General features: G+C 44.8%; 2 protein-coding genes across 24 annotated transcripts in view; one reads left to right on the forward strand and one right to left on the reverse strand.

Moving 5' to 3' along the window:
* DLGAP1 (DLG associated protein 1) overlaps positions 1–19,740 on the forward strand; it is an 867,925-nt gene that overhangs the window by 774,754 nt on the left and 73,431 nt on the right. The window lies entirely within an intron of this gene.
* On the reverse strand, positions 6,622–15,217 carry LOC140595217 (uncharacterized). The gene is made up of 5 exons (XM_072735019.1): positions 15,025–15,217; positions 14,628–14,788; positions 14,372–14,548; positions 10,327–10,439; positions 6,622–9,140 (listed from the first exon to the last, which is right to left on the reverse strand). Exons 2-5 carry the CDS (start codon positions 14,771–14,773, stop codon positions 8,902–8,904), a joined length of 675 nt encoding a protein of 224 aa, XP_072591120.1. The 5' UTR covers positions 14,774–14,788; positions 15,025–15,217; the 3' UTR covers positions 6,622–8,901.

Here is a 19,740-nt window from a genome sequence, read left to right on the forward strand (position 1 = left end):
AAAGTATAAAATGTAGTTCTTCCCTTTCCAGGCTTTATTATGATTAGGGAGCCACAGAATGGTGTTTGCCGTCACTGTGGGCCTATTAGCAGTATTGGAAATTCCCAATTTTAGGCACTTCTTGGAATTAAGGCAGACTTTACAGAGAACCTCTTTTAAAATACATTTTTATTACTCTGGAGGAAAAATGTTTGCAAGAATTCTTCTAAAAATGCAATGCATTCATTTATCAGACTAGCGAGAGTTTTTACCCTTCAAGGAGCCAGTACCTAAGGGAATGAAAGAAATCTGGGAAATTTCGAATTGAGTGAGTGGGGAAGAGCAAGGTGGCCACAGATCTCCCTTTGCCTATGGAGAGAAAGACTCAGGAAATTTTACCTACTTTACATTTGTGCTCAAAGCTGCCTGTCTCAGACAAAGCAAAGAAAAATGTTTTCTTGGCCTCCCCTTATCCATCACCTCCTTTTCCTATTGCTCAGACTAGTTAGCTCCATTCCAACTCCCTCCCACCTGCCAAGGTCTCCCTGTCTCATCACTTGGCTATTTTCAAGGCCAATTCCTCAGCAACTCCCTGAAAGATGATCTGCACCTGACACAGCTCTCTTCCTTGTGCCAAATTCACAAAGGGGCATCCTGGATCCTATTAATTAGGTGCTTCTGGACTCTATCTCTTTAGAAGCACTTTCTATTCAAGAAAATAGAGACCCCTCAACTAGCACTTACTACGGTAACATTAGACCTGCCAGTCCCAACTTTTCTACTCATTTATTCAAAACCACCAGTTATCAACTCTATTTATGCAGTATTTGAAAAATTATTTTCTATCTCCTCTCCAAGTTTTGTTTGATTCCCATCACTTTTAAAATCCACTTAGCGGGATCCCTGGGTGGCGCAGCGGTTGAGTGCCTGCCTTTGGCCCAGGGCATGAACCTGGAGACCCGGGATCGAATCCCATGTCGGGCTCCCAGTGCATGGAGCCTGCTTCTCCCTCTGCCTATGTCTCTGCCTCTCTCTCTCTCTCTCTCTCTCTGTGTGTGTGTGACTATCATAAATTAAAAAAAAAAAAAACTATAATCCTTTAAAAAAATAAAAAATAAAATAAATAATAAAATCCACTTAGCTTCACTTGAAGCAATGTTGGAAGAACCGTTCATTTTTCATGCAGCTATTTGTTGCCATGTTATTTTTATATCAAATATTATAAGTGTTTTGGGGTGGATGGGAGAGAAAGTATGCAATTTGATGATTAGAGACCATTCCCTTTGGCCCTATTAATTTTTACAGCATTTTTCCCCTCCTAGTTACCTAAATTTTGCAACTTCATGCAAATTTTATAAAATTATCCCCAGAGTCCCAACTCAACATCAGCCAAAGGTCAACTCAATTTATGCTGCTTTAAAGAAGAATTGGGGTTTGGAAAAATTACTCATCTGGCTCCCAAAAAAGTATCAATTGTTACTACTACTGCTGTTTTTCCTACTATAACATCTGCAGAGCCCTTTGCAATTTACAAAGAGCTTTCATACTTGCTGCCTCTTTCATGTTCATTATAACAACTATCTTACTGTAATGGTCCCATCCTACAGATCATTATAAAATGAAACATAGAATGCACTCTGCAGTTTGTTATAAAATGAATATTTAAGTGCAATGCCCTCGATCATAGACCTACCAATTTACCGACCCAGAGTTCCATAGACTTTTGCTTCATCCAGGCATTCTATTCATTTATAAATTCATACCACCTTGGTTTTTTAAAAAGATTTATTTATTAATTTTAGAGAGAGTGGCGGTGGAGGGAAAGAGAGAGAGAGAGGAGAGACTTAAGAAGACTGCCCTGAGCACGGAGGAGCCCAACACAGGGCTCTGTGCCATGACTCTGAGATCATGACCTGAGCTAAAACCAAGAGTCAGTCACTCAGGCACCCTGTAAATCCATACTTTTTAAGTGCCCTGGGCCCAGGGCCCTCTCAACCAACACTGTTCCTTTTACTCCTTTCTCCAGAATACCAACCTCTTTTTTCTCGAGAAAGGTTAGGTTGATTTTTTTTAAAGATATTTATTTATTTATTTATTTATTTATTTATTTATTTATTTAACAGACAGAGAAGAAGTGGGGAAGGGGCAGAGGGAGAGGGACAAGCAGACTCCCCCCTGGGCAAGGAGCCTGACACAGGGCTCTATCCCAGGACCCAGAGATCATCACTTGTGTCAAAGTCAGATGCTTAATTGACTGAGCCACCCAAGTGCCCTGGATTGGTTGATTTTATACCCAAAACTTATAAAATAGAATGCTACCCACATCTCACTTAAGTTCAAATTTTAATCTAATCTCTCTTATGTTAGCAATAGAAAAAGGGACTAAATGACCCACATTGAGATATCTTCAGTAGAAAATTTTGGTTGTTTTGTTTATTTTGTCCTTGTGAAATAACAAAAATGAAAATATGTTTGAGATGGTCAATGTTTCAGAAGTACTTTTATAACTGAAACTATGAATTTAAAGGTCACATGAAATCAGAAGTTTGAGGACTTCTCTGACAGGAGCCCTGCTAGTGAATATACTGAACAACAGAGTTTTACCCTAACGTTCAATTTTGTCTCATCACATACCATCTACCTGGCACTAGACAAGATAACTGAGACATCTGGTTGCTATGGAGGCGGGATGACATAATCTCACCAGCTTTGCATGCTTTGGAGTGGGCCCTTTGCACAGGCTGCACCTAGCTTAGTAGCTGCTAAGACAAAATGAAGGGATTTCTCTTCTGAAATTGTTGACATTATTGTTGCTGTTACTGTACACGATGTATTCAGCACTTACTGTGTCAGTTAACATGGCGAGCATTTCTCATATATTACCTCATTTTATCCTCCCAACAACCCCCTAAGGAAGGTATTCTAATCCTCATTTTATACAATAAGAAACTGGTACTCAAAGAGAATAAGTAATCTTCCCTAGGTAACACTTTTAAATCAAGGTCTGCCTCTAAAACTTGCATTTTGAAACATCATGCGATATTGTTTGCTAGGCATGGAAAGCAAAGCAGTTGTTGTTTAATAGATTTCCAGTAATTTACGTGGATAATTTTAGAGCTGGTATCCTACCTTGTTACTATGGTAAACTAAGGAAATCTAGCTGACAGGCCTTCAGCAGAGCTTGGAGAGGGTCTGCAACTTTAAATTCTCAAGTACTTGAGCTTACAGTAGGCAGGTCCCTCCCGCCCTGTCTGGCTGGAAATTATGTGTTGACTATGAAGGCAAAGGGAAACATACTTGCAAGGGCTTTGGTTTTTGTCTTGTTTTTGTCTTTTCTGGACTCTAGAGAGTCTGAAATAGTTTTAAACAACCGATAGGGATCTATCCTGCAAGACATCAGAAATTCATAGCAATTTCTACTTCTTCCACAGTTCAAGGCAGCAGAGGCTGGAGCTAGTCACACTGTGTGATTTGAATGAGTGGCGGAGGGTGGAGGGACGCAGGCCCTCTGGAGACAGCTGCAGCTGGAGGCTGCAGAGGTGCCAGGATGGGGTACAATGACACGAGACTGGTAAGGACTCACCTGAAGAGCAGAACGGGTCAGTGATAACTTCCCACCCTTGGAACGTGTTTCTAGCTTATGAAAGATGCATCACCTTCGTGGCCAATTACATTTTTTTCTGTGCATCTCCTATTCGTAGGTGGCTACTGGGCTGTGATGGGAGAGCTTGAAACTCGGGCAGTGAAGGAAGGCTCTCTAAAGAGAGAATTTATGAGTTGAGACCAGAGTGATAAGATGAAGTTTTAATATTACCCACCAGGGAGAGGCATCTGAAAATGTGTGCTCATGCATGTAACATTTGTGCCGGATTCTTCAGGCTATGGATGTGTGGAAACACAAACATATGAAAAGTATAGAATTTCCCCCTCAGGAAGTTAAGTCTTCAGGATGGTTTTTGTTATATTTGAATTCTGTTGTATCAAATAATGTAAGAAGGAGAAGTAAAGGAAAAGAGCCTGCTTCCTCTGTGTCAGATACAAGTACCACGCTGTGTTAATTTACCTGTATTCATTTTCTCATTCATCTCATTACACGGAGATCATCAATGTCATTACCCTAACTCAGCAGATAAAAAAACAGGGGTTAAAAGAGTTGAATCATAGGAGGTCCTGTAGCCTATAGTTGGCAGGTCAAGATTTGCACCAGGTCTGGCTAACTTTGAAGAACTACCTTTCCTAGTCACCATACTACTGCAGATGGAAGTTGGGCCACCAAGACTAAGAATCTTTCTGAAATAGAAATATTTTGGTCTGATGATATCTTGTGTAATAGAATTTGTCACGTAGAATTATTTAATCCAACAAGTAAATAGAGGAGTAAACAAAGATCTTCTTGATCACTAATTTTCCTCTGCTTTCATCTAAAACCATTGGAGTAGTACTGTACCAAGCAAAGTGTGATGAGGGGCTTTTTTTGTTTGTTTGTTTCTTGGGGTTTTTTTGTTTGTTTTTGTTTTTGAGAGAGAGAGAAAACAGGGGTAGGGACAGAGAGAGAGAGAGGGAGAAAGAGAATCCTAGGCAGGCTCCATACCCAACACAGAGCCCAATGCAAGGCTCAATCTCATGACCCTGAGATCATGACCTGAGCTATAATCAAGACTCAGATGCTTAACCAACTGAGCCACCCAGGTGCCCCCGTTTTGAGTTTTATAATAAAGATATGTTAGGAGGTACTAATGGAATACAAATGAAGTGAATCTTGATGAATGAACGGAAGTGTTAAAGCAAGAAGGACAGCATATATAAATTTATTTGCATAGGTCCAAGCCAAATAAATAAGCAAATAAAATTTTAGAAATAAAATCAAAGTGACTTAGATGAGAAAGGCATCGTTTTGTCAAATAATAGCAAATCTAGAGGTAAGGCAGGCAATGAATATATCCAAACCAGCTTCCTGACATCTTCCCACCCATCATCCTCAGGGTGGGTTTGTCTGTACAGGCAGATGCCCCTTGGGTTCCCCAGAAAGGCAGCCACAGCTCAGGGTATCTTGCTGATGACAATGTCCAGAGCTGAAGAAAAGGGATGTCCCTGACTTGGGTGGCTTTAACTAGGGAGGTAAACCTTCCCAGAATTACTCCCATCAGACTTGGCTTCAATGAAGACTCAGCCTCCAAATCTGAGGGGCTGACCTTCCCAAAAAGTCGTGGCTGCTTGGAAAAGTTAACAGCACTAAGGTCCTGTTGGCAAGGAGGGTGGTGATGAGAAAGCAAACAGCAATGTGTGCCCCAGGCATAAAGACATGTAAAAAGATGGCATTCTGGAAATGGGAAGTTGTTAGGTGTGAAAACATCAGGAGTTCTATGCCAGTGTTGGGTGGTATCTTATGGATCAGTGTTCCTTACGCTCTTAAAGGCAGTGAAATATCAAACGATATTAAGAGGTTTTCATTATTTCCTTAAATGTGGGATTCATATAAAATTTTCGTCAAAACTAAATGGTTAAAAAAATACAATATATATGGTGAGAATGAAGTTTTCAAATTTTAGTCAGGCGTCACAACAGTGATGACATAATAGTGTATCTAATTGGTATTCTGATAATGTTTTTGTATTCTGATATGTATATGTTTTTAATGATTACAACAGTAATGATTCTTTTAATTGGAAAATTTAGGAAGCTCAAAGAATAAAGTAAAAATCATCCATAAGCACATCACTTGGCTATAACTACTTGATGTCAGAGTACATATAGTTTTGTACAGAATTACAATAGTGACTTTTTTTCCTTGTTAGACTGCACTTTAACGTCAATTTCTTCTTATCATAATTTTCTGTCAAATTTTCTGCCAAACAAAGGCAAGCTACTGCTGGTCAGTTTATTTTTTTTTTTAAGTTTTTTTTTTTTAATATTTTATTTATTTATTCATGAGAGACATAGAGAGGCAGAGACACAGGGAGAGGGAGGAGCAGGCTCCCTGCAAGGAGCCCGATGCAGGACTCAATCCTGGATCCTGGGATCATGCCACTCAGGCATCCCAACTGCTGGTCAGTTTAGAGAAAGAAGCAACACACTGGCTTACAAATTATAGAATTTAAAAGTTGCTGGTGGGATGTCTGGGTGCCTCAGCGGTTGAGCAGCTGCCTTTGACTCGGGGTGTGATCCCAGGGTGCTGGGATCAAGTCCCACACAGGGCTCCCTCCGTGGAGCCTGCATCTCCCTCTGCCTGTGCTTCTGCCTCTCTCTCTGTGTTTCTCATGAATAAATAAATAAAATCTTAAAAAATAAATAAATAAAAGTTGCTGGTTTTGTTTCTTTTTTTTCTCTAAAGAGGTGAATTTCTGTTGACTTTCTACTTAATGGAGCAAGTTCTCTAAATCCAGATTCCATAACATAAGTAAGGCAAGCAGCAAAGAAGCAGGGACTTCTTTTAGTATGGTGGGGGTGGGGGGGGTTGAGGGAGGGTTTGCAAGAACTGGAGCCACATCTCTTCCCAGCAAGATGCACTTTCACCTGGAGAGTGGTTATGAGTCAAGGCGGCAGGGCCCCAGCACTAAGAAAGGGATGAGGATGTGCTTGTTCGAATCTTCAGGAAGGTGGAGTCTGTCCCATGTGCTTTCGTGGAATGACCACTACAAGGGGTCAGGATGTGCAGATATCTTTAATTTTTCATTTACAGTATAAAAAGGAAATCTGAACATCTCTCCGTATAATAGCAAACAAAAGCAAGACTGTTCTCTTAAATGTTACACAAGAATCCATTATGGAGGTGGTGGTTTTATTTTGTTTCTTAAGTCCCCTTTTTCTTTCTAAGGAACTCAATGCTTTTAATAACTAAGAGTAAAAGTGGTCAGGACAATATAGAGTTCCAAAGCCCTTTTGCAAAGCGAGCAGAAACTGAGTTATTCAGAATCTCCAAAGCCCTAGACTTTATGCGAGACTTGTCTCCTGTGGGGAGACCTGTCAGCTGGAGGGTGACAGGTTCTGTTCAGTATCTTCAACCTTTGCTCTAAGCGTCTACAGTAGTGCGGAAGCACGGATAAGACAGACCCAGTGAGACCAATTAGAAAAGTATTTCTCAAAACATCTTGGCAAAGAAAATTCATTTTTACCTGTTGCCCAGAACGTACACAGATCCACACACAAACTGAAACAAGTTTCACGAAACAGTACTTACTTTTTCCTTTGTTTGATGCAACCTCACATTTTGATCTACTTCATTTTTTTTTTAAATCCACTTCATTTTTTTAAAGGGTGAAACTGCATGACCCACCTCAATTGATTTCATGACCCCTGAATAAGTCACAACTGGTAGTTAGAGAAACTGTGAGTTAGGAAGTTGCTGTGATCCCCCAGAGGGGAGGTAATAGGATCTAAGAAAGCAGAAAGCTGGCTTGTAGGAGGTAGAAGGATTCCAGACGGATTTAAGAGAGAAGAGAGGACTCAAAAGGAATTAGATAATGCCCAGTTTTGGCTTGAGCTCTGGGTAGATAAAGGAATCACTTGCAGAGATGGGTAACGTTAACTGCAAGACATATTATGAGGGTCAAGATAAGAAGCATTTGAGAAAAGCCCCTTTTTGGGGTAAACACAAATGTATCCCTGAATTGGGGGCATAGCGAAGAAAACCTATCTAAGGACCACATAACATAACTCCAGAGTGTTCAACTTCTACTAAAAGAGGAAGCAAAATGGGGCAATGGAAAAAAAGGAAATCATTAATGGGGAGGAGTGGGCTCTGAGCCTGGAAATTCTACTTGGAAAGGACAGTCCGGCTCTAATTCCCAGGGAAACAGCCCAGATCAAAGACTCACCTGGTGCTCTGCTATTGGTGCTATCAGGGCTTTTGTAAGGCTGAGAATAGGGTAAGTGTAGCCTATGTCTTTTCACTTAGCAAGCCCGTTGGCAGGAGTTCGCTTCTTAACGCACAGAGTTGGCATCAAATTTAAAATTTCCCATCACCAGTTCAGAAACTTAACAGGCATTTCTTAGGCACTTCTTATAAAAATGGAAATCCATTAACTTTATTCTTCATGCACGCTCTCTGACAGCATCGGGTCAAAGGGACTTTTTTCCTTCCTCTTTTCATAGCTTCCACAGAGGCAATCCTTCTCCTTCTAAATCTTTTCTTTTACAAAACAATGGGGAGTGGTGGTCGCCTGTTGCTAGTTGAAGATTTCGAACAATAGGTGTTTCTGAGCCGGGTTTATTGAAATGGTCTTGTCTGTGTCCTGGGGGAGATTGTAAATGAGATGTCAACAGGAGCTCTTTTGTGCGGATGGCATTCAGCCCGAAAGAGGAATTTCCTTACTGTGCTAGTATTTAAAGTAGATTTGTTGCTGCTTTGGCTAAAACTTTTTATCCAACTGCCTGGGCTCCCAGCACTGAATGAGTCACTCGTTGGGACTGTGACTTCCTTCCCTCCTTAGCAAAGCACTGACTCAGTCATTTACATTCAGAAAGGAAGACTCCTAAGAAGATTTCTTGGGTTTTCATCAGCCTGAGCCTCTTTCCTAGGCCATCACGTGGACCTGAGCTGTCAGCAGTCCTGTCACCCCCAGGAGAGGGCGGCCTGGCCGGGCTGTTTTCCTCCCTCCTCTGACTTGCTTGCTTTCAAAATCCAAGAGAGACAAACTGTTTCCTGCCTTCAGCCCTTTCCTTTCTCCCTCCCTCCCATTTTTTTGAGTAAATGGCAAGCAATTTCAGTTTACCATAATCACCACGGAGGTCTGCCTGACTCCACCCTTAGAAGATAAGGCCACCGTTTCATTACCTCTCAGCCAGGTGCCTGAGGGGGACAAGACTCGCCTTTATCTGGAGACCGGACGAGGCGTCGGCGACGGCCAACGGGCTGAATCCTGAGCAGCGGCCATCCAAGTGCTCCCCTTCTCTGTGTTCCATTTCCCTGCTCTTTATTGGTAGTTAATTTTGATCCAAACGCCAACGCTGGTTTCCTCCAGCCTTTCCGCAGGCCTGCACCTTGGCACCTCGGCCCACGCTACCGTAATTACCAACGGTGTGAATTACAAAGCCCTGGCCCCAAGCGTGCAACTCACAGTCGCCTCGGACATCCTCTGGCTCCTCTGGCTCCTCTGGCTCGGTGGATTTGCGGTGGGCATGGTCACTTTTTCGAAGCGTTGAGACTTGATCAAATCTTTCACCTGTGACGGTAGAAATCCAAAATAATCCAATCACTTGCCTCTACCTCCTCTGGTTCTTTTTGTAAAGGGAGACCGTTACCCACCCACGTCAGGAGGTTGGTGGTGTAGCGCTTGTTTTAGGCACTAAAAACTTCTAGTGCTTGATCTATATGTAGGTCTGCTCTTCATTAATGTGTCTACCCACCCCTCGGTTTATTCTTTAATTCAAGCTCTCACGTGGATTATCTCTGTGATCTCTCGGGTTGGAAATGCAGTATAAAAATATGCATCTTGAAAATTATTTTCAAACTGTGTGTGCTTGGTAGCACTTCAGGGAGTGAAGAGTGCCTTTGCAGACAAACTTCTAGGTGAGTGTCCTAAGCGGCATCACTTTGGCAGGGTGCCCAGCCTGGACCTAGGGCAGGGCCACCCTCCCGTGAATACAAAAATTACGGTGGGTCAAGGAGAAGAGCGCTGGTTTTATTTATTTTAAAATAAATAATGACTTAATTATGGGAAATAACTATTGCCTGAGGGCAGGGGGGGTGAGAATGAAAAAAAGAACGAAGGAAAAGATGAGTGAAGACCCATCCACGCAACCTTGCAAATACAAGGTGTTTGTCTTCAAGAACACATCCTGCGGTTTACGTAGATGTTATTCTGCCCTGTGGGAAAAGGTAACTTGAAAGCCCATACTAGCACCCCCATTGCCATTTTCACAAAAATCAAAACCAGATGTTTCTGAATACAGTGTGTGAAACTGGTGAACAGGGCAGACCGGATGGCTCAGCTGTTTAGCACCGCCTGCGGCCCGGGGTGTGATCCTGGAGTCCTGGGATCGAGTCCCACGTCGGGCTCCCTGCATGGAGCCTGCTTCTCCCTCTGCCTGTGTCTCTGTCTCTCCCTCTCTCTCTTTGTGTCTCTCATGAGTAAATAAATAAAATCTTTAAAAGAAAAAACCGGTGAACACCCAGAAACTCCAACACGGTCAAGGCAAGAGAGGCGACATCGGGAGTCTTATCAAACCTGATCTGGGATTTCTCTTTCCCTTAAACATATGGAAACCTTGCCCACCTGCAAAGCAGAGCCCGCCCCCACCCCTCACCAGCCACCCACCATCCTCTTCCCGGCATGTCTGGGACAGGGCTCCAGGCAGCACCCCCCACCCCAAGCCTCTGAAGGAGGACGTCCCCAGCTGGAGCCTTACTGCTCTGAGGCTTCTGAAGGAGCAGGTAAACGTCATTCTTCATCTGCAATTCTGAAAGGCACCAGCCAAAACCTGACCTTGGAACTACCTGCAGGCTCCTGTTCCACCTCTTTCTGCGGACAAAGAGGTTAGAGTGAGCCCGGGATTCAGAGGTGCCACCCAAGACCCCCGTGGGTGTGTCGGGTGTATTCACCTTCCACCATCCAAAAAAAGTTCGGAATTCCAAACATTCAACCAAAAGAGTCACATAAGAGCTTTCAGATGCAGACGATGTTCTCATGAGGGTCCAAAGGAGAATCTTCAGGACAAAACTAGGAGGCAGCTCTTTCAAATCTAAGTACGGAGGCTGAGATGGGAAGAACTCCGGCTCCGGCCAGAACCCCCCCCCCGCCCCACCGCCCAGAGCCCCCGGAGAACGTGGGCAGCCCGCACTCTCCAGCCCCCTTGTCCCTTGCGGAACCAGGATCCCAGGCGCGGCGTCTGGCTCTCATGGCGAACCAGCAGGACGCTAGACACAGGTGGAAAAAGTGATGCCAGCTTTAGTGCGAGCCTTGTCAGTGTCCTTAGGTTATTTTTATTTAATTTTTTTTACCGAAGGACAAAACCCAACTGTAAAGTAGAATTTGTAATGCAATCTTTAAGGGGCCTTTTCCATACCAACCGTAAAGGCTGACTGGAGGGCCAAAGTCCTGTATGGGGCATGGCATGGGCCGAGAGCTCCGGGGACACCTGGACAGTCCCTCTCTGCCTCTATGTCCTCCTCTGTCCAGGCAGGTGGGTAAGGAGCTGTCATTTGTAAGCACTGGTTCAGTTCCTTGAGACTCAGCAGCAGGCTGGTATCCTTCCTGGGCCGAGTGGGCTGACCGAAACAGTTCTACAGATTAACCCAGACAGTTTTCCTGTTTTTCCTTTGAAAAGGGGGGTTTCAGAGAGGAAGAGGAATGGAGTGGGATGAATAATGAACTGCCTAACTCCACACACCAGGGTGTCCTATGGCCTCCCACATGCCCTGCTCTGCAGACCCGGGTAATCACTCCTCATCATGCTGAAACCAACAGGAAGGAATGGTGGATGCATTTTCTTTCTTTTATGCTTCCCCACATATCCTGTTTTCCCAAGTTTGGGGATTTGAGCTTGCCTTGTGCAAAAGCTTCTGCTCCAGGCCAAGCCCTCCCTGCACACCCTCCATCCACAAGGCAGCAGAAGCAGGCGACTTTGATAGGGCCGCCCTCTTTCCAAAGCCCAGAGAGCTCGACAGGCAGTAGGGGTTACTGACAGAGCCAGCTGGAAGTTTCCGTTAGGACTTAGCCAGACTAGACTGGTGACATATGCAGGTTTGTGCACAGGTCACGGTCTACACGGCCAACTCACTTTCTGAAGAGGGACAAGTTGGCAGCATGTGTCTGATGCCTCGCTGCTCCTAACTACTGTTAGCTACTCCAGTACAGACCCAGGGTTAGGTGGGCTTGAGTTCTTTTTTTTTTTTTTTTTTAAGATTTTATTTACTTATTCATGAGAGACACAGAGAGAGGCAGAGACACAGGCAGAGGGAGAAGCAGGCTCCCCATGGGGAGCCTGATGTGGGACTCGATCCCAGGACCCCGGAATCACATCCTGAGCCAAAGGCGGATGCTCAACCACTGAACCACCCAGGTGTCCCAGGTGGGCTTGAGTTCTACTTTGTTTACCAGTCCCAAAATGACACGACCGGAGAGTCCTGTTTGTTTGTGTGATTCCATTACAGATTTTTCCTTGTATCCCAGGCTCCAGGTCCCATTGTGCAGGTGATACTAATTCTCATGAAATAAGACCAAGAGGTAAAGAAAGTTCTGGGCTCGCAGATATCCATCTTGTGCAAGCAGAGAATAGCAGGATAATAAGAGGGCAAAGAAAGGCAGCTGCACGGGAAAAAAAAACAGCATCACAGGCCCCTCACACAGCCATCTGCTGAGGTCCATGGGTAAAGCCAGAGGATGGAGGAAGTTAGGTGAATAATCCATAGGACCAACTGCTTTCAGCTGATACTAGGTCGGGCTTTTGCCTACTAGCTCGTGGTGAAAGTTGGCCAATCGCAATTGCACTCGGCCAGCCCTCAGCCAATGCCAAAGAGAAGTGGGTGCCGGTGACAGGAGATTCAACTGTAAGACCCAAGGTCACCCAGTATGGCTTTGCTGAGTATTCATTTCACTTCCGCCCCAGTGACTTCCCTATCCTGATTAGTAGTCCTTTTTTTCTTTTGTCCAGGAAGTGCCTTTTCATCCCTGTTCATTCCTTCACGTAACAAGTACTTTACTACGGTCCTACCATGTGCCATGTGTGTTTCAAGCACTGTGGTCACCATGAAAAAAACGGACAACAGTGCCTGACCTGGTGGTTCTTACATTCTTAACTAAATTCCTTTCTCAGAATTCCTAGTCAGGGGAAAAAAAAAAAAATCACCTACAGAGACTATAGGAAAGTATCACTGTGAAGTGACCTCTGACAAGAAATCAAAGCTTGATGAAAAGCTTAAAAAAAAAAAAAAATATCCTTCCCTGCTCCTGGCACCATCCCTACCCCCAGGCCTTGTAGGCATGTTGTCCTTTGGCAAGACCCAGTCTGCACTAACCTGAGGGGTTGGTAGACCAACTGCCCAAACAGGAAACCTTATATAATTTGGTAACCCTGACCTTGGGCCCTGAATCTTCCCCTCCTGTAAACAATCCATTCAGTCCAGGAAAACCTGCAGACCGGCTGGGACAAATTTTCAAAAACACACACAAAGTTACAAACATTGAAAAAAATCCCTAAGTCCTAGAGGAAGTGATGTATCTGACTCAATGGTAGAAATCACTTCATAAAGTGATGGAACAAATGGAAACTTAATCCTAACAGATGAAACTGCCAGGGCAGTCACTTCTGTACATGGATGACTCAACAGCACCTGTTGGAAAGACCAGGAAAATGAGCCGTGAAATTCTGATCGCATTCCCTTCTGGAAGCAATGGCCCTGCCTTGCAAATTAGTAAGCCCAGTGTTCTCAACATCCTAGTTCTTAAGAAGGAAGGCTATGACTCACCGCGGCTACTGGTCAAATGATTCTTACTCAGAGCCGTGGGCTTTTAATCTTTAGCATTAAATGGTCTAAGCAAATACTAGCCAAATGTCTGTCTACTTCAAGATGTTCCTTTGAAATGATTGATTTCAGGCAACAACTGGTTTTCCATATGGTAACCCTCAATTTCTAATATTATTTAACTTGCTGCCAAACTTCATTAAAAGTCCACATTAGAAGTTTTAGACTAAAGTCCCTGGACCTGGGCCTTCTAAAATGACTTTCCTCCAAACATCATTGAACTTCCTTTAATTTAGTTAATTAATGGAACTTTCTGAAGAGCACAGTTACTTTGATCTAAACCTCTTGCTTGGTTTCCAGTTAACATTTCCAGAGAGGGAGAAAGAACGGATGCCCTCACAACTGGCTGGAGCTACCAGCAGCTCGCAACTGTAGCCATTCCTCCAAATCAAGAAACACCAGAAGGGAGAGTACCTGAGAGAAAGAAGACTGGTTAAAAACAGTGCCCTTGGCATTTCTGTGGGTGTTTGCCCCACACAGAGATAAAAGAGCTAAACTAGTACTGCAAGCCCTGCTTTCTGGGAAGCTGGGCCTGCAGTCTGGAAATCCTAAATAATCCTTGCAAGTAGACTAACTGGAAACCAGAGATGTGAATTAGAAATGCCTCTGCCCCAGAGCAAGGTTTCTGCACACAACTCACGTAAAAAAAGATAAAAATGGAAAATGGAAAATGCAAGTCTCACCCAGCAGGAGTGCTCAGTTTCTTGGCTCTTAATCCTTGCTGCCATCCACCTAACCAAAGGCGGCAGCAGTTCTTGCTTTAGGGTAAAATTCTTGTTACGGTGAGAGTTTAAAAGCAAGGCATTCTGAATGTTGACTAACACTCCCGGTGTTTCTTTCCGGAAGACAAAGCCTAGCAAAGACGTCCACCCCCACCCCCACCACCCCCACCACCCCCAGCACCCCCACGCATAGCCTGACTTGACTTACCTTGGAGCTGGGCCGCAGATTTGCAGGTACCTCGGTGCTGTTCCGAGTTTAGCCACAAGGCGGCACCCGAGAGCAGGGCTGCCGGCAGCGCTACCTTTTTCGCAGCTTCTTGGCCCCGGGGGGAGGGAGGGGGGGCGGGGCGGGGTATGGAGGTGCTGGGAGGGGAGCTGCAGTTGGCTTTAAAAAAAAAAAAAATCCACTTGTTCTCTGAAGTCATGCCACTTGCCACTTTCTAAAGCAAAGGTTGCCACGTTACCTGTTGCCAGGTTCCTGGGAGTGCTCGGGGGAAAATGTGGGCGAGAAAGGTGCAGCACAAAGTCCTGCAGCTTGGTGCCTTTCAAGCTCTTTGGACCGGGCTGGCGCTGACATTTGGAGCGCAGCTGCCGCGGATTGCCCGAGCATTGTTTGGTCGCAGTTCTAACAGAGGAGTGGCTGCCGGTTACATCATTTCCAGGCATGAAGTGCCTGGGGCTCTCCCCCCCCCCCCTTTAATGACTAACTCCGCGCCCTCCTCCCCGGGAGGTCGGTACAGTGCAGGCTCTGTGCGCCGCGGCCTCACCTCGGGAAGCCCAAGGATTGTAGCAACTTGTTAAAACAACTTGGGTGCCTCTTAGAACAGAAAGGGGGGGCGGGGAGCTGTGACCGAAACAAACCTTTCCGTTCTTCCCGGGGAGAACAATGTGGTGCTTGATCAGCAGCAGCGCGGCGGGGCCAGCTCTGCCCCGCGGGAGCGCCCGCTCTCGGGCACAGGCCTCCCCGCCCGCGTGCCGAGGCTGGGGCGCGCCTGGACACCCGCAGCTACCAGCTGGCGAGTCCTGCGACCCGGGAGTTCTGGGCGCCCCGCCCTCGGCCCGCACTCCGGGCCCTGCCCCGCGCGCTCACACAGGCGCGCTGTTCTCCGCTGGGACCCAGAAAACCTCCCCAGGCCCTGCGGCTTCCGTGCAGGACGGTCGGCGGGACGGCTCCCAGGGCCCCCCCCCCCCCCCCCGGACCCAGGCCTCCCCCGCGCCGCGCCCTGGGTGGCCCGGAGACGCTCAGCTGTAAATATTTTGAAACGAGGGAGCGATTTTTCCATGTCTATATTTTGTTTTGGGGAGTTCCTCCTTTTTTTTTTCCCTTGGGGGGTGGGGGGGGCAGTATTTCCATCCTGCCAGGAGGAGCACAGGCGCAGTAGAGCGGCTGGAGGGGCTGGGACGATCTTCAGCAGGTTGCACGCCCAGCGCGGAGCCCGACTCTTGCAACACTTTTTTTTTTAAGATTTTATTTATTCATGAGAGACAGAGAGAGAGAGGCAGAGGCACAGGCAGAGGGAGAAGCAGGCTCCGTGCAGGGAGCCCGATGCGGGGGCTCGACCCCGGGGCTCCAGGATCACGCCCTGGGCGGAAGGCGGACACCCAACCGCCGAGCCACCCGGGGATCCCGCAGCCTCTGAACCGTGCGGCCGGTGCACCCCTCGCTGGCCACCCCAGGTGTGTTCGGTCTCCAGGCCTCTGACAGGTTCCGGCAGGGTGCCAAGCACAGCAATGGGGAGCGTTAGGGGGCATTTTCTCACGAGAAGCATGATATACTGTACTGGGCAAGGCGTTTAATCGAAGTTTTGTTGGGCAGCTGGTTGCAGGCGGTTTGGGGGAAGGAAAAGAACTGGGAACAAGGCCTCCGACTTAGGCAAACTCCACTACTTAGTAGCTGTGTAAGATAAAGACCTCAGTTACCTGCTCTGAGCCTCTCTGTCTTACCATCAAACAAATGGGGGTGGCAAGAGCTTCCTCTGTCATGACATCATGTCTATTAAATACTTAGCACAGTGTGTTATGGAGCAAGGATTCACTCTGGTGATTTGGTTCACCTAAGGGCAGGTCAAGAGCCTCAACTAAAGGGGCACCGGGCTGGCTCAGCTGGTGACGCACAGGAGTCTCCATCCCTGGGGACTGTGAACTCAAGCCTCATGGTGGATGTAGAGCTTTAAAAAAAAAAAAGAGAGAGAGTCTGGACTAATGTTCCATCTTATCATTGTTTTCACCTGGGTTTGTGCCTTTCACTGTGAAGGACTCATGCCAGAACCTGGTTTGTCTGGCACTTGGTGGGAGAGGAGTCCGGCCTGTGTAGCATGCCACCCCGGGAGCCTGACCTCCAGTTGGTTGCCAGTTCAGAACGCCTGGGCCTCCTTGATGCGAAGCAGCAGCAGCAAATTTCTCTTATTAGCAGCTTTACCCTCGTCTGTGCCAGACGCATTCCCAGGATGCCAGAACATTGGTCATTGCTACCAAACATCCTTGTTGGTAATGCTCCCTAACGGCTTCTCTTGGCTTCCTTCTTCAGCTTTTTCACATCACTCTCAATGGGTCTCTACTTCTCAATTTTTTTCTATCTTTTATTCATATTCATAAAACCACAGGAGCTTCAGTTTGAAAGAAATCTTGTCACCTCCAGCAGGCTCCTCTCACATGGTGGTACAATCTTAATAACTGCCCAGCCAGAAGATGAGCTGGTCTGTGCTTCACACGTCCTGAGACCAAAAGATCACTACCCAGCAAGGGCCCCATATTCCACCTTTGGACAACTGACTACTAGAGAATTATTCTTCATACCTTTGTGATTTCCCACGGGGCCTTATACAGAACTAGTCCATGCCAACGTTGAGGCAAGAGCCTTCAAAATCATTGGAAATTCTTCCACCTTCCTTCTCTTGCAAACTAAACATCCCCTCTCCTTAATCCACTCCTCCTAAGAGATGGTTTTTCTTTCCTCGGAGCACTTTGCAATTTCCCCTTAAAGAGAAGAGCCCGGAATGAAATGCAGCACCACAATCCTCCCCTTGTTCTAGACATCACATTTGTACTCCTGCACACCCTCTTAGAAATAGGCAGCTTACCTGATGTTAAAACCACAATCTTGTATTTGTGCAGCAGTCCCTTTATGTCCTACATCCTTCCCCATTTCCTTTTTTTCCTTTGGCCTTTTCACATTATTTTGCTTTCTAAAATAGCCTGTAGTTTCAAGTTACTTCCCTAATATGTTCTTAATCCTACATGCACTACCTCCATCCTGTCCACTGGATTTGCAAATGTTTCCTGTAAGTGCTTCTCAAACTCTCTCTGGTGATGGACTAGTTTGTTTGTTTGGTGTCTGATTGTTGCAGATTGACATTTTGATAAAAATGCAATAAAAGAATCACTAGATAAAGGAAAAGTTTAAAACAGGGCACCCCAAAACAAGCCCCAGTCTTCTTTGTTGTTAGATTTGACCAATAAACAGTCTTTAGAATCGTTGTAAAAGTTTCTAAAAGTTCACTCTCAATTTTCTTGGTGTATTTCACTCTACGCTCATCAAATACTTTGTGATTGGACACCAGTCTGTGGACCACACTTTGAACAGTGCCACTCTATGTGTACAGGTGTGCTGGAAATGCTTAACAACTGGCTCTCTGAGGCAGGGGTAGTATTTCCCAATTTCCATTATGTAAACATTCACACCAAGGTCAGTTTCAAGCTATCGATGAAATGTCACTAAACAGAGACTTGGGAAGAGATTTGCACAATTACCTGGCAAACTGAGAAGAGCCAGTTCCAGCACCCCACTGGTAACCCCATTTGATTAAAGAAGATTAAAAAAATCTTCTTTTGAGGGCTCGTTAAATTATTGTTGGCTGGACCAAATCACCCAAATCAGGAGACCTTTGCCCTCAACAGAAACTAGACAGCGGGTTGAGGTGGGCCTTCTCTTTCTGGTGGTCTTCAGCTGGGTCAGAGCAGACCTGTCTGATACAACTCTGCAGATCCAAGATCGCTTTGACCATCACTCCTGTGTAGAAGGCCCGCAGCTACTAAACACAGATCAAATCACAGCCTGCTTTGTGGTTAATCAAGTCTTAGGATAACTTGTTTACATCAAAAAGCTGTACAACTCTATGTATATGTATATTTTGGAATTCTTTTGTTGTCCTTTTGTGGTTTTAATCTGTACTTCTTATGGGTTTGTCATTGTATTTGAAAGTTTCTAAAATTCAGTAACAGGGAAGTGCTAAATAATTCCTCAATGTAGCTTTATAGTATGTGACACAATAGTTTAACCAGTCAGAAGGTTGTTGTTGTTGTTGTTTTAAAGATTTTATTCACTTATTTATTTGAGAGACAGAGTGTGCGCTAGCATGTGCAGGGGGAGAAGTAGAGGGCGAGGGAAAAGCAGACTCCACTCTGAGCTCAGAGCCTCTGGTGGGGCTCCATCTCACGACCATGAAATCAGGACCCAAGCCGAAATCAATAGTCAGATGCTCAACTGAGACTGAGCCACCCAGGCATCCCAGTCGGAATGTATTTTTGAGAAGATCTAAAACATGGGCTTGAACCTACATCTGTTTTGTGGCTGTCTGACACATGTGTGCTCTTGATCACAGAGGATAACCAGAATGATAAGAAACTAGTGGGTTTTTTTTCTTTTTTTTTTTTTTCTTTTTTTTTCAGAAAACCTTCACCACTACAGAAAAAAATAATTCCTGGCACAGGCCTTCCTGAGGCTTTCAACACCAGCATTATCTTTCCATTCACATAGAGACAATATTGAATAGTCAGCTAGACGCTGAAATAGGATAGGAATCTGTTCTCTCTTTTTTTTTACTTCTCCTTCTTTTCCTCTTCCTCCTCCCCAACCCCTCCCCCTCCTCCTTCTTCAGTAATTTCTTAACTCAATGTAAAAACCAGTCTCTGCTGTCTATACTCTGCAGTATCCTCTGAATGAAAGTGAGGTCATCAAAATCTGTAACTACACTCGTGCTGATCGTCCTTATAAATAGGAGTCCTTTCACCAACTTTGAGCTGGGGTAATAAATCATCAGGATCCAAATAAGAAAGAAAATCAGTTTATTTGAAACGAACAAATAAATATATCAGGCAAAGGAAAGCAATAAGTTAAAGTACAATATCTTTTCTTTTTCATGTTCCAGTTGAATAAAAGGAACACTTGCATTTTTTTTTGAGCACTTATATTTTTTAATCACAACTTTAATCAATGTTACTCTCACATAAGAGAAGTATTTCATTTTATGGCATATACGCCACTTGTCTTCTCTTTCTGTCTTGACCAAACAAGATTTATTTACTTGTGTTTCATCTTCTTGAATCCCACTCTACTGCACCCCTCCTGGCACTCAGACTCCAGTGGATTCTAAATTATTCATGGTGCTGAATCATGAGAGTAGAATTAGAAATATATGTAGAATTAGAAATATATATATGTATAGATATTTATATATATATATATCTTAGGAGAGAATATATATATATATCTTAGGAGAATATATATATATATATATACATATATATATATATATATATATGTGTATATATATATATATCTTAGGAGAGAAGAAAGGA

This window comes from Vulpes vulpes, chromosome 13 (genome assembly GCF_048418805.1).
Source record: "Vulpes vulpes isolate BD-2025 chromosome 13, VulVul3, whole genome shotgun sequence".
NCBI classification, from domain to species: domain Eukaryota; kingdom Metazoa; phylum Chordata; class Mammalia; order Carnivora; family Canidae; genus Vulpes; species Vulpes vulpes.

Bases quoted from the DNA above. Each gene is read 5' to 3' on its own strand.
- LOC140595217 (XM_072735019.1), bottom strand. From the start codon at position 14,773: ATGCTCGGGCAATCCGCGGCAGCTGCGCTCCAAATGTCAGCGCCAGCC. The intron at 14,549-14,627 runs GTAACGTGGCAA...TTTTTTTTAAAG, and splicing joins TCCCAGGAACCTGGCAACAG to CCAACTGCAGCTCCCCTCCC. The intron at 9,141-10,326 runs GTAAGGCTCCAG...CTACCGTCACAG, and splicing joins CCTTCAGAAGCCTCAGAGCA to GTGAAAGATTTGATCAAGTC.